The 15103-nt window shown below is 32.6% G+C and overlaps 1 protein-coding gene across 2 annotated transcripts; it reads right to left on the bottom strand.

Moving 5' to 3' along the window:
* Window positions 1-252: 252 nt before the first annotated feature.
* Window positions 253-15068, bottom strand: LOC113492470 (protein preli-like). Of its 2 annotated transcripts, none has more exons than XM_026869927.1 (6): window positions 14836-15068; window positions 14265-14383; window positions 13257-13364; window positions 9213-9318; window positions 8089-8238; window positions 253-2721 (listed from the first exon to the last, which is right to left on the bottom strand). In XM_026869927.1, the coding sequence occupies exons 2-6, from the start codon at window positions 14354-14356 to the stop codon at window positions 2566-2568; spliced, it is 612 nt and encodes a 203-aa protein (XP_026725728.1). In that variant the 5' UTR covers window positions 14357-14383; window positions 14836-15068; the 3' UTR covers window positions 253-2565. The 2 variants fall into 2 exon arrangements, with proteins under 2 accessions (XP_026725728.1, XP_026725727.1); XM_026869926.1 differs by having other exon boundaries at window positions 14265-14441.
* Between the last annotated feature and the right edge of the window lie 35 nt (window positions 15069-15103).

Raw genomic sequence — 15103 nt, forward strand, 5'->3', positions numbered from 1 at the left:
ATCCTCTCTACAATATATTGCACTATGAATTCATTCTTCTTTGGCTGCCTTCAAACTAGCTTTTGTCCAGCGTAGGCGTTTCATGAACGTATGCGCTGCGGAGACGCCGAAACGACGCGCCGCGTCGTCGCAGCATGGCGGCAGCCTATATGTCACTAAATAGGGACGAAGACGATATCAAAGTATCGCCGTAACGTAACGTAACATTACGTTACGGCGATAGTATTTTTAGGTAAAAATAAAACAATCAGATTAAATAGACTCGTTTTATTATCTTATCATTGATTATGGTAACTAATACTAAATTTATACTATGGATCTGCTCAAACATACCTAAACTTTGTGTTATGATAACATGTGTTTAGAATATCCATCTAAAAAGTGTTAACGAACAAGTTACGTCTCATCCCCTCATATGCCACTGTCGTTGGGAAGCAATACGCATAAACACGGTCTTGTTATGAGTATTCATTGTATATCCTCCATTGACCAAGACAACATGTTGTATGTTATTAGTTCATTAATCAACAAGGAAGACATTGTTTATAGCATAAATAACAAGTTTTAAAATCACATTAAATAACTTATAGACGCAACACATTAAATATATTTCATTTAAGAAACAAGGCGATATTAACTTCCCAATTCCAAGTGGTGCTCAAACATAGACAATAGGAATAGACTAAGTTTTATTACAGTAGGGTAGGTGTTAAGACCTAAATGCAATAGGTAGATAAGTGAACTATGATTTCCCAAAGAGACTAGACTAAAATATAATTCTTATATTTAAAAATTGATATTTTCCTTTTGTAGATTTTTGATTGGATTTTATGGCAAGGTTTTGTATTTTTATAATTAACATTCTTTATATATTATCAATGGTTTATTTACGTGGCAGTCATCACACAACCCTTTAATTAAATATAGTCCAAAGTGGGTATTGTGTTTTGACAGTAGTGTTTGGTACATGCATTAAATTTGTAAATAAACCACTTTGGAAATAGAAATATACCATTCTCATTATAATAACATTTTGTATATTATCTGCCATCTTATTAAAGTGCAAGTATCAAGATTATTCTATATTCATTGTTCATAGAAGCCAGTGTGAATAGAATTGATAATTCACTTTTTGTTTAATTTAATATACAAATAAATAAACATATTTTAAATAATATAAATTATTCTCATTATCGCAGTTAGCAATCAGGAGCCACCTGACAGTCTTCCTATACCGCAAGTTATTCAATATTTATGCGAAAGATGGTACTATTAATTACTTGCAATTTTTAGTTTTAATATTTCTGTACCTTCCTCAAAAAACTATAAATCTATCATTCAATCAATTTAAAATACAGAAATGTTATAATTTCATCCATAATTCGAACATTTTCACAGGATTATAACAATTTATTTAATCCCTCATTTTAATAAATTCACAACTAAAATGAGAGGTATAGGGCATTCACTTAGTCATCAAAACTCGCAGCTCACAAAATCGCTAACCTTATACAATCCAAATAATATATCAAACTTTACTCAGTCAAGCATCTTTCTATATGCCATTTGTTAATTACCAATTGTAAATTCAAACTACCCTCTTTAAATTTAGACACCATATAACTACGAAACGGGTTGAGTATTTCACAATTGGTAAAAAAACAATGGTATTTGATACACATAAATACATAATACCACAGGGCTGGAATGTGGTGAAGGTACAAGTAGCTGTGTGCGTGTAAATGAAGAAAATGGCAGTGAAATAGAAAGTAATACATTTTGAGTATCAAAATGGACTTGCCTCGAACTGAACAGAGATAAACAATATAGTACTAATATGATATTTTACTAAAGAAATTCGAGACCACTAGAATTTTATAGCTAAGGGTTTATTAAGCTTAAATTTTGACACCTACTTTTGTTTGCATATGAGAGCAGAAGTAGGTATTTTTAATCACCTATTTACATTTAATACTATATTAAATGATTCAATGTACAGTTAAAGATGATCCACTAAAGTCTTATTTTACGAGAAAGCCGTGCTCTAGATATTTAGAGTGAGAGATTAGACCAACATCAGAAACACTCTAATCCTTCAGACTAACATCTTTGATTCTAGAAGCAGTTCTGTACTTGTCGTCAAATATCCACTGTATTTGAGATACGAGCATTCAAACTCATTTTACACTCTATCAGCTTAATACTCTGTGTCAGACAGTCAATGAAGTATTACAGCCCTTTACAATAATCAATAAAGGTTTCATATCAATACAAGATTAAGTTCTAACAACAATGACGCAAACTGGCATAATGTTCAATGGGCGGAGCCTAATCGACACCTCCCACTTTCAACAGCAAATAGAAACTAAGCAAAACCAGTTTGTTACTAGCAAACATTAACATCTTTAGACTGGTTAAAACTTAATAAAGTTGATGTATTGGACCGGGAGCTTGAGATGGCCTGCCAATCACTAGCACTGTAACACTTGTAGCACGGTAGCACTGTCTTCGACCTTTAGGGTCAGGGTGACCTCAGTCGGGTCAGGCGGGTCAGTCGGGGTCGTGTTATGTCCTGTTGACGGAGGACAGCACGTTGGCCTTGGCGCGGTCGGTGGCGGCGGCGGCGGCGTCGCGCATCTCCTTGAGCGTGTGCGTCATGCTGTGCTGCGGGGACACCTGCCGCGGGAACATGCTGTGCAGGACGTGGTTGAAGCCGCTCACCTGTAACACGGTATATAATGCATTATTTAATAACTCTCAATTTCCTATACAAGTAAACTTCCCAGGCTGGAGGATTTACTTCTTATTAGAATAGAATAGAATATGTTCGATATTGCACAGCATAGAATGAAATCAGTGAAATTTATAGCATACAGTGTAAAAGTAAAAAAAAAATCATCTCCTAATTCTACCATAACATTTAATAACAGTTCCAATAAATAACATATTTTTATGCAGATAGTTTATTAGCGTTATTAAGTATGATCAGTACTACCACATTTAACTAATAGTTTTCGAACGAATTGCGTCTATAAATAACTACAGTGGTAAAATCGATAACTCTTAGATAATGGCAGCTATTATAAATAACGTGTACGAAATTAAAAATAATACAATTATGCATAGTCATGACAAGTTTCAAGATTCATTTTTTTCTGGTAAAGTAGTATTGTCTTCGTATGTAGTAGTTCTAGTAGTAGCGACCAGATTCACGCAAAATGGATTTAGAAAATGTAACTCACCGTAAGCGATACCGAACTAGTTCACTCAACGATATAACGAATGTTAATGAGGAATCATGTATATTTGACTCGACTATGATGAGTCTACCTGACTGTACGAATAATAATAGTCAAACGCTGTATGAAATGAATGAAAAAATCAAATTATTGACAAAAGATCTACAAATAGCTCACCAAGAGATTGAAAACCTAAACACCGAAAATTTTCGTTTAAAGGCAGACCTACACAAATCTTTAAATATCATTGAATCTTACAAAAAAATCAACGAGACTATTGACAGGAAAAGTATGACGCCTTTATCGGGACGCAAAAGAAAATTCATTCAAAACAAGATAATAAGAACTCCAATAGATAGTAGACATTTGAAAACAATCGATCATATCTCCAGTACATCACCAACTTCTGAGTACTTAAGTCCTATAAATGTTATTGAGTCTGAATGTGAAGGAACACAGTTTATACTAAAACCTCAATGTGTGCAAACAAATGAATGTCAAAACCTCACACCGCAACTACAGTCTTTACAAACATTATCGGGTGATACTCCAACAATAACCTCAAACATTAAGGAGATATCAGTAGACCTATTTTCAAGATTTCTGAAAGACGCTGAGAACAAAGATGTTATCAACTCCAACACTCTTCAGAAAAACACACTACATAACGACGCCATAAATACATGTATCTCAGTAGAAGAGGAAAAGAGACAAAAAATCGTAGTAATAGCTGATCAACAAGGACGTAATGTTGGAAGGATCCTTCAAACATTGGTCGGTCCCAAATATGATGTGTTATGCTTATGTAAACCAGGGGCACAATTGAAAGATGTACTTGAGTGGCAAAACGACATTGTATTGAGTTTAGGCAAGCATGACTATGTAATAATTTTAAGTGGAAGTAATGACCGTAACCCGCACGAATTTTTATTTAATTTAAGAAATTGGCTTAAACAGGTACCACACACCAATATTATTATGCCAGAAGTGCCATTTAATTATTATCTACGGGAGCAAAAATTGAACTATGAACTAAGGTTTATTTGCAAACGATTTAAAAATGTATCATACGTTAATATGGACTACACAAGATTCCGCCCTAATCGTTATTTCTTTTCTCTTAACCTATGCAGGTCATTACTTAGGGAAATATTACACAATGAATACAAAATTAAAGCATTAACCCACCAACAAAAAATAAATAAGGTAAATACATGGCATGTTGAGAAATCAACTCAAACAGATTTGAATATGGCTTACCAACCTGAACCAAACATTTTAATCACATCAGAAGAAGATTTTTTTCGTTCATAATAATAGTTTTATAAATATCATTCACCAAAATATTAATGGTCTCCTTAATAAACTAGATCTGTTGAGCACATGCGTAGACACGTTATTGGATGACGGTATAGATATAGATGTTCTTTGTATCACGGAACACAATATGATCCATGAAGATACCAGATTAGTAAATATGCCGCCATTTAGTCTGGCAACTAGCAGCAGTAGGAAAAATAGGTACGGAGGGTCTTGTATACTTGTTCGTCGTGACCACAGGTATAAAGTTCTAGAAGAAGTATCGAAATATAATGTTCCAAACATATATGAATGTAGTGCTGTAGAACTTATCGAGCATAATTTTTTAATATTTTGCATATATAGACCACCCCACAATTCCTCTAATGACCTACAAACTTTCTTCGAAAATTTTAATAATATGTTGAATCAATACTGCTTCAAAAATAAAAAAATTATAATATGCGGCGATTTTAATATTGATCTATTGAAAAATAACAAGACTTCTCTAGAATATAGAAATCTCTTACTTGAATTTAATCTTAAGCTAGCTATAGAAACTCCTACTCGACTGACCAGCGGTACATGCATTGATCATATGATACATAACAACATAAAAGGGTGCAGAAGCAATACACTCGAACTAGCCTTATCAGACCACACAGCACAATTATTATTTTGTCCAGTGAAACATATGTATAAAAATAACTATTGGTACACTAGTAAGCGTGATTATTGTAAAGAAAATATGGAAAAGTTTATAAACTGCCTAAGCTCTCTTAAATTTAAAGAAATATATGACAGTGGTGACCCTAACGAGGCGTTTGATATGTTTCATGATTTATTTAAGCTATTCTATGATTTATGCTTCCCGATCATACGAATAAAAATATCACTTAGAAAACGTCCTAAATGGATCAGCAAAGGCATAAAACAATGCTCAAAACAGAAAAGAAGGTTATTATGGCAGTACAGGAGGACAAAAAATAAAATTGATAAATCTAAATTTAAAGCTTATTCCAAAAGACTCAATTTAATTATTAAACTTACTCAAAAATCCCAAAATAATTATCTTATAAGTACTGCATCCAACAAATCAAAAGCTACTTGGGAAATAATAAATAAAAATAAAACTAATCTACCACGGGATGTGATTAAACAAATAAAAAAGGATGGTAAAATAATTTCCGATCCTAGTGAAATTGCTGAAGAATTTAATAATTTCTTTATTAATCAAGTTAAACCTTTGACATTAAATATTTCAAATAAAAATAATGTACCAATCTATAATAATTGCAATTCTATTTTCTTAAATCCGACTACACCGAATGACATTAAACGCATTATTCTATCCCTCAAAAATACTAATAGTACAGGCTATGATGAAATCACTACTAAAGTATTAAAGCATGTTAGTAATATAATATCACCAATATTAAGTCATATATTTAATTTGTGTATTTTTCATGGTATCTACCCTAATAAATTAAAAACCACAATTATCAAACCATTATTTAAGAAAGAGGACAAAGAGAACATGGCCTGCTATCGACCCATAGCACTCATCCCAATACTATCTAAAGTACTAGAAAAAGTTATATATGAAAATCTCAATAGCTACTTAGAGAGGAATAAAATTTTAGCAGAAGAACAAATGGGTTTTCGTAAACATAAATCTATTAATATGGCAATTTATAAATTTTTAGCTAATATCACAAAGAAATTAGACTCAAAAACTCCTGTGTGTGCTTTATACATGGATTTAACAAAAGCCTTTGATTACGTAGACCATCAGATCCTAGAAAAAAAGCTTAACGCCTATGGTATAAGGGGCAACGCACTAGGCTTAATAATGTCCTACCTGAATGAAAGAAAACAAGTTACTGTAATCACAAAAATATGTCCAAGACAAAAGCAAGAACTAACATTTAAGTCTAATGTACAAAACATAAAATACGGTGTCCCTCAAGGGAGTGTATTAGGACCATTATTATTCCTCATTTATATAAATGACTTCCCCCAGGTAATAAACTCTCTAATGGTCTTATTTGCCGACGACAGTACAGTTATGTTTTCAAATAAAGATTCTAAACTGCTGGAATCGGAAATAAATAATGGTTTAGTAAATATTATTGATTGGTTGAAAGCAAATAACCTTGTTATAAACCTAAGTAAAACTAATTTGATGGTTTTCCGAAATACAGGTAATTCTTTTATACCAGACATTAGTGTAAATTATTGTGGTCAGCTAGTTAAAGAAGTTACGGTTGCAAAGTTCTTGGGTATAAATGTTGACTGCAATCTAAATTGGAAGATACATGTTGAGTCTGTATGTACCAAATTAAATAAATTCTCATATGCGTTACACATGTTAGCAAAAACAGTAAACACATCCACTATTCTGACAGCATACCATGCGTACGTAGTCTCAACTTTACGATATGGTTTAGTTTATTGGGGAAACTCAACAGATAGGCATGCCGCATTTATATCACAAAAGAAATGCATTCGCGCGATGTGTCAATTAGATAAATATGATAGTTGTAAATCTTATTTCCAGTCACTGAGAGTTCTTACATTGCCATGCTTGTATATTTTTGAAGTCATTGTATTTGTAAAAAATAATTTAAATTCATATGAAACACTGCGTAGTAATCGACATAGTCATAAAATAAAAGTACAACCTAGTAGAACCACTCTTTTAAATAAAAGCCTATTTTGCATGGCACCAAAATTGTATAATAAACTCCCCAATTCCATTGTGAAAATTGATACTATTGATAAATTTAAAAAAAGACTCAAAGAATTTCTTATTAGTAAATGCTACTATGATATTAGAGAATATTTAGAGGATAAGTTTTGACATTTGTTATTTTGCATTGTTATTGTTTTAGTTATATGTATTTGTCTTTAGAATTTGTATTTTATAGTTACTTTTGAACTTATTATTTTGTATTTTAATATTTAATATTTTGCATGCCTAATGGCGGAATATGTTATAGAACTATTTTAAACCTTAACATCTTTATTATGTACACATATTCGTAAAATAAATTATTTGATTTGATTTGATTTGATTTGATATGTATGCCGCAGTAAATCTCTCTTCTCTCTCATGTTTATCTCAACCAACCAACCGAAATACTTATTTTAAATGTTAAAGTACAAGTTGATTGAAGGTATGCATTTTTTTTATAACCTAGTTTTCACTGCTGCTGGTCTTCCCGACATCTTACATCTATGATAACTTAAGATTGCGCAGTGAATAGAAGTATCTCCCAATTTAATTGAAAGCAATTTTTATCAGTTTATATGATTATTTTTAAAAGAAAAACTTAAATCGTCTTCAAATAAAAACTGCTGAGCCAAAATTATAAAAAAATATGGGACCAAATGAGAGCTATTTCACGTTATACGAAAACCGGGCCATCCAGATTCAGGTGTAAAAAACTAACTTTAAAAAAACCGTAAATCTTCCTCTTTTTCCCCGCAACAGTGGCAGGCCACTAGACGGAAAACTTATTAGCAAGTAGCATTCATAGTGCCTCACCATTTGGTTGCAGTTCTTCTTGAAGCGGTCGACGCCGAAGGCCCTGATGGCGCGCGAGAAGCCGAACACCTGCGAGTCGATCCAGGCCGAGCGCCGCGCCACCGTCAGGCCCGGGCCTGCGGACCGGTACTCCACGCGCTCCACCACGCTCTGCGGCGGGACAATACGTTGTACACAAGTATACAGTGATGAGACATTCATAGGAATATTTTAACATCGATTTAGGTAGAGTTGGTGACATGAAATTCAGAACTAATGATGGAGTCTCTTCTGTTTAAAATAGGTGTTTAAATTCAATAACTATAAATGGGAGGGAGGAACTCGTGGCTAAGCTACAACTACATAATTTGATCGATTTCAGGTTAAGCTATGCTTGATAAGGTCGGTCCGTTAATGGGTGATATAACAAGTTCCTCTATGTTTCGCAAAGCACGTTAAATTGTAGATAGTGCTGCCCAGGTAACTGGGTTGAGGAGGTCAGATAAGCAGTCGCTTCATGTAAAACACCTAGCTGCATTCGATTGGACTGGAAACCGACCTCAACATAGTTCAGAAAAGGCTAGGATGATGATGAAGAATTATGATCTATTATTAGATGTCGATAATTATATTACGAAAATAATTCAGATTAAAATCTGTAAAGCTCAACCGAACTGTTATAATATTTGATAACACTATGTCCACTACTCATTAACTGCTGACACAGTTTCAGTTGCTTACTTCATTCATAAGTGGGTAATGAGGAAATCAAAAGTATCGTCAGCATTTTCGATAATACAAAACAACAAATCGAGTTAATACTGCAATTTATCTTGTTATTTTTACCTTCAAATAAATCATTTTTGTTTCTAGGTCAGTAAAACGTGTGTTTCCTTTTTAAACTTCCCATCATCCCACCCCATGACAAAATGATGTGATCCATGATCGAACTTGTTTTATTAATAAAAAAACATATCTATAAAATGGATGTTTTTAGGGACCCACATACTCATAGAAGGTATAGTAGGCGAGTCCATGTATGGCTTCGCTGTAGTCGGGTGGTGTTATCGGCTCAGCCAGACTCAGCAATAGCTTATTCAACTTGCTATTCTTGTAATTCGATGCAATCAAATTATCGTTCTTACCATAACTTTAGTATACCCAAGATTTCTCGTGTATGTAACAAATATTTTTTTCTCGGGATCAACAATACTCTCTTCAATAATCTTGACTGATTTCGCATTAAAAAATCTGTAACAATAACAAAACGATTAGAGGAACAATAAATTTTGTTTATTTACATTTTATGCGTTATAACATCGAGTATAGTAGGTATTCAGTGAAATAATGAAATAATAGGTTGAAAATAAATTCTCCTCGGTTTGCAGTCAATGGCATAAATGATGGTTTTAAATGCACTATAAAAACAAATGGCGGAGTCATAAATAGAAACAGCTAAACAAACAACTTTCTCACTATCACAATAACAGATTATAAAAGAAAACAAACATTTGATAACGTTTACCAGTGATGCGGGGCTACTTACGTAAGTACCCACTTAGATAATTAAATGATAGTCTTGACTTTCCCACTATCGGGCAAACCGGCCCCTTGTCTCTTAAGTATCATGTTAATGGGTTAAGTGACACCTATTATATTATTATTACTACCTATAACTCATTTACAATGGTGTGTCTGTATACGCGCATAATAAAACAGCAATTAAATGATTGTAGTGAGTGCAGAAAACACGATGCTATGACTGCTATGAGATAGAAACTTTTCGCAGAAGTCACTTAGTTAAAATTAGTTTTGAGGGTTTTATGCCCTAAGGGTAAAGCGGAACCTATTTAACTAAGGCTCCACTTACGTGTCTTTTTGTAACCAAACTGTATCTAATCGTTTTATGAAACTTGTCACGACCGTTGAAATTTTCACCAGTTTACATTTTTGTTGCCGCAAAACAGCTAATATTAAAAATAAAGCCAGGATCGGTACAGCCAAAACTGGTTGGGTGATTGGGTCGGCCTTTTTTAGCCGATTAGTACGAAACTCTACAATGCCGATAATATTTTGCTGGTGTGACTGCAAGATTCGTTTTTAATTATGAGAATCGTTCTTATATTTCAAGTAAAAACAATGGTTCAGCAATTCAAGCAAAAATCAAATTAAAACTACGTCGTCGTAGTCGCATAGTGCCTTGCACATTCTTACCATAAAAATATGTAAATTAGAGCATTTTCAAATACAACTTATATTTTGCTAGTCAAACACGTTTTTATTTCTTAAAAGAACAAAATTTAATGCCAAGATAGTATACAACCAAAAGCAATACTAGAACGAGCGAACAAACATAAGTTATTCGTTTGACTTACAAGGTCACATCGCCCGTACAAACGACCTTTGAATTCATTCTGTTTATATGGAGGTTACATAAATCGCAGATTATGTAACGAATATAAACATGTTTTCCTAGGGCATACCATTTATATCAAACTTAAAGTAACTTTGAAATGTATGATTAGATATATATTTACGAATAGGGAGAATAACACTTCATTTTAGGACGTGTATTTTTCCTTTTTTTACACAATCAATATCCTATAACAATGACACATTTGTTTATTATGTCATATCATCATGTGTAGACGAATTTTTGAAATTATGACGTCCTGAGGCTTAGTATTTAAAATCTACTTTTTTCGCCAAACCAATGAAAATGCCTATTTCCTAGACCGATAAGCCTAATTTAACACATAATGTTATTATATGTCCAACCTATACATATTAGTTACTGACTGTTGTTACGGCCCTCTGCTACACCGGGCTACCGGGCTCCTCGCTACAAATCAAAAATGATCCCACAGGAACATACGATCAGTATAAAGACTATCCTATGTATTAATCCTGGTTATAGACTATCTGGGTATCAAGTTTCGTCTAAATCCGTTCAGTGGTTGTTGCGTGAAAGAGGATCCTACATCCATATTATATAGGAACTTTGGCGTCTTTAATGTTAGTAGGATAATGCCCATTTTAGCAGATATAAAAAGATGAGGAAAATAACATAATTATCAAAGTTTACATAAAACATTCAATTAACGTTCTTATTAAGTTTCAAAGAGCAAAATATTGACTTAGCCAAGATTAGAATATGTATTTTTTACGGATTACACGTCATCGTTAAGTTTTGATAAAATTATGTTATCATATCAGAAAGATGACTGATGTGTTGAGATAAGAGCTATATTACAGGATTAAGCTGAACTGAACATCTTTTAAATAAGATTACTATACAACTATAATGAGTATCGTTACTTATTTCAACAGGTTGATGAGTTATATGATTTGGGAACCGCTTTTCGCCTCCTCAACTATAAAATTTTTAGTTTCAAAAAGTGTTGGCAGGCTTCTAGTTTCATTTTTTTAGGGATGTAGTACTCGTCACCTCAGGATTCAGGGAGCTTACTGCCATGTGTTAAAGTAATATTATTTACTTCAAGACGTGGTGGTAGAACCTCCATTCTTTTTTTTGTGCACTTTTGTGTTATGTATCTCTATTTCAGTCTCTCCATCATTATCTTCCAACAAAGCATAAACAATATTTTTTATCAATAATCAACAAAGGTCTTTAGTTGATTTATAAACGTTACATGGAAGACTTCATTGTTTACAGTTTTACAAAACCTTGACCAAGATATTCAATGCCTATCACAGTTGATAGATAATACAAGTTATCATACTTCTATAACAAGTTGAGCAATGTTGTTCGATTGACGAGGACTAAAACAATGGAATTGAATTAACACAGAAATAAAACTGTAATTATTATGACTAGTAACGAGACAGAGAGATGAATGGCCTATTGGTCTGAGGTTAGTGGCCATGGTTCGATTCCCATCCAGGAATGTTCGTGAGATAATCACGATCATTCGTTCTTCGTTTCCCTCTGTACACCCTCAAATTTATGAGCGTAACATTAATCTTTATTTTTATCCTTTGGTATCGTGGCAACAGAAATCGTCACCTGAGAGAATTTCAAATGTCCAACTATTTCAGATCATGATATATTGACTGTTGACAGATAGACAGTGAGCGTCAACAATAGAGGTTCGTTTTTACCGCGTTGGTACGAAACAACAAATAGAGCCTTAGCAATAGGGTTCAGTTTCTAGCCTTTGGCTATGGGACCCTAAAAAAGACAAGCTAGATATTATCCACAACTTACACCCTATTTATATGTATAGGTGTGTAATATAAGATATGTTTCATAATAAAGATTACAATAGATAATGGAAGTACTGTTGTTGTTAAGGTAGATAAATTAAATAGAATAAGAGATATGTTTCACCTTTTAGGTCATATTATATTATCAATGTATCAGGGTTTTATGTAATATTGCAGGTAATGCCTCCTCTCTATATAATGTACTTGCTGATTTGGTTCGTTCAGCCAGGCTGGTGTGTAGGGATAAATCATTCAGATTTTATGAGTCAAGTTGAACTGTACTAGTGCACTTTAGTAAAGGGTAACGGATGTCGATTGAAAGGCGAATCCAGCTTATAGGTTACAACATACATGTTTTATATCTATTTCACATCTAAGTCTTAACTACAGATTCTGCCTATGTCAGTGGTAATTAGTAGTCTACTTTACTTTAGATTTAAGTATACTTGACAATTGTAACAAAAAAAACTTAATAAGGCAAGTAGTTTTATATTAAAGTATAACAGAAGAACTGCAGAGATAATAACTTTGCATTTAAAATATCAGAGTTAACTGCATGATAAGCTAAAATATGTACTTAAATTTTGTATATTTTATCTTGAACATTTATTTATTTATTGCAAAAATGTATACAGTTACAGAAATGCATCATTATCCTAGGTATACATTACCCTGTTAGGGCGCAGCAAATCAACTTAAAACTATCTCAACACAACATATTATATACTGTTTAATTCCTAACTAGACTTAAATCTAAAGGATAATATAGTTATATATGTATATATATATATATATATATATATTACATTTGTGTATAAGAAGTTACAGTTTCACATTAAGACAAGTAGAGCAGACTATGTTCTTGCACCATACTTGTTCACCCTGCATATGGAATTAGACATGAGATCTACATGATATTCTGAAAAGTAACTAAAATAATAATATTATATCGTCACACATACCTCTCACCCCATTTGGGAACCCTATTTGTCTTAGTTAGCACTCGTTTTGTATATAAACATCCATTCTTGACTTCTCTGCTCCATGTGTCTTCTGATAGAACATGTGTACTGAAATAAGAAACAATGTCATATGTAGTCTAAACTTGAGACTGCTTTTCATTATGTAAAACAATAATTATTTTTCAAATTGTTTATTTAAAATTGTACACATTATACTCTATTGATGTAATGGTATAACTGTCTGATTTGCTGTTGTAAGTATTTACATTTGAGTGTGAGGTGACCGGCAAAACAATTGATGTCTGATTCTTCTCTGTTCTGAAAGTTGTGTGTAATCAGGAGTAGTAAATATAAGAACCAGGAGAGAAAAAGATATATGGTAGAAGTTGGATGATAAAACAGTTGGCAAGTACCATTATAGAATTTAGAATATTTAATATCAGAAGTAGGTGCATTCCTGATGTATAAAGTAGGAACACCTTTGTTTTTTCCTTATACAATAACGATGATGAAGTAATTGATGTCTTAATGTACACATAAATATTATCTACAGCACAATACATTTAAAACTACTTTAGCCACACAAATTAAATCAAATTAAGTATGTACATTGTTCTAGGACATTGAAGTTTACTATTGTTTTTTACTTCAATTCATTCTTCATTTTAATAACAACATTTATTATCAGCTTTATAATATTTTGATGGTGGTATTGAAGTTATTTAGTGGTTCAACTATAGAAAGAATGAAGAATGGAAACATAATATTCACAAAAAAATATAAAAATATTAATAAAAAAGAAATATTTATTATTTTTAACTCTACGTTCTCCATGATATTATAATTTAAATATATCTTGATTGTTTACAATGGTTCCATAAATATTTAACAGTTTCATTCACACTTTTGCTATATTCCAAATGAGAAGAATGAGATTGACCTTTGGCCCCATCCAGTATTTAATGAATTTCTAACCTTTTTGTATTAAATAATATAAATCAAACTTACCTCTGAGGGTTTGGGTACCTTTTCCAGTAACCACAAGCAACTTGGTCCCAACTAAAATTAAACGTAGACGTATTTTCGAAATATCTTGCCATTTTTTTCACTTTTTTTTGTTTTTCTTACTGGAATGATGGTAAACAATAAATAGACACTCTTAGTATAACACCATGCTCGTTACTTCTGTAACAATATATGGCACTTAACATGGGCCTTGATTATTTTGTAAATACAGTATTTTATAACATAAAACCCGCGTGTATCCGATTACATAAACACAATCTATGTAGGTCACACAATGAATATATTAAATGGCCAGTTTATCGCATTGCCGTCACTCACAAAGCCTTTGTGATCATGGTCACGTAGGTATATAGGTGCAATCAGGTAGGTATTAGTTAAATAAGTAAACAACGTTCATTCAACTTTTATCTTGACTTTACTAAGGACATATTTTAGTAACACCGCGATACATACGCCGATCATGTCGGTAAATGTAAAAACAAACTTACTCTGCCCCTACTAAAGTAATACCGTCTTTAATAAATAAGACAAAACAATTCAAGGGTGAACTTACAAATAAGCCGGAAGAACTTATGGATCCTATTTTTTTCGTAATACAATTCCTATTTGTATCCTTGCACGTCCACCAAGACGGTCAAAGATGACTATTTTGACCATAAATTATATGAAACAGTCACGAAACACATGTTATCATTCATATTTTCAGGCGCTTTTTGATAAAATTTTGATAATGACAGATTGTTCGAGAGCCCATTTGTGATACAGATTAGCTACATTTTGATTACGTTATTCAATCAATTAAACCAGAGACAAGAGTAGTT

This window comes from Trichoplusia ni, chromosome 4 (assembly GCF_003590095.1).
Source record: "Trichoplusia ni isolate ovarian cell line Hi5 chromosome 4, tn1, whole genome shotgun sequence".
Classification (NCBI taxonomy): Eukaryota; Metazoa; Arthropoda; class Insecta; order Lepidoptera; family Noctuidae; genus Trichoplusia; species Trichoplusia ni.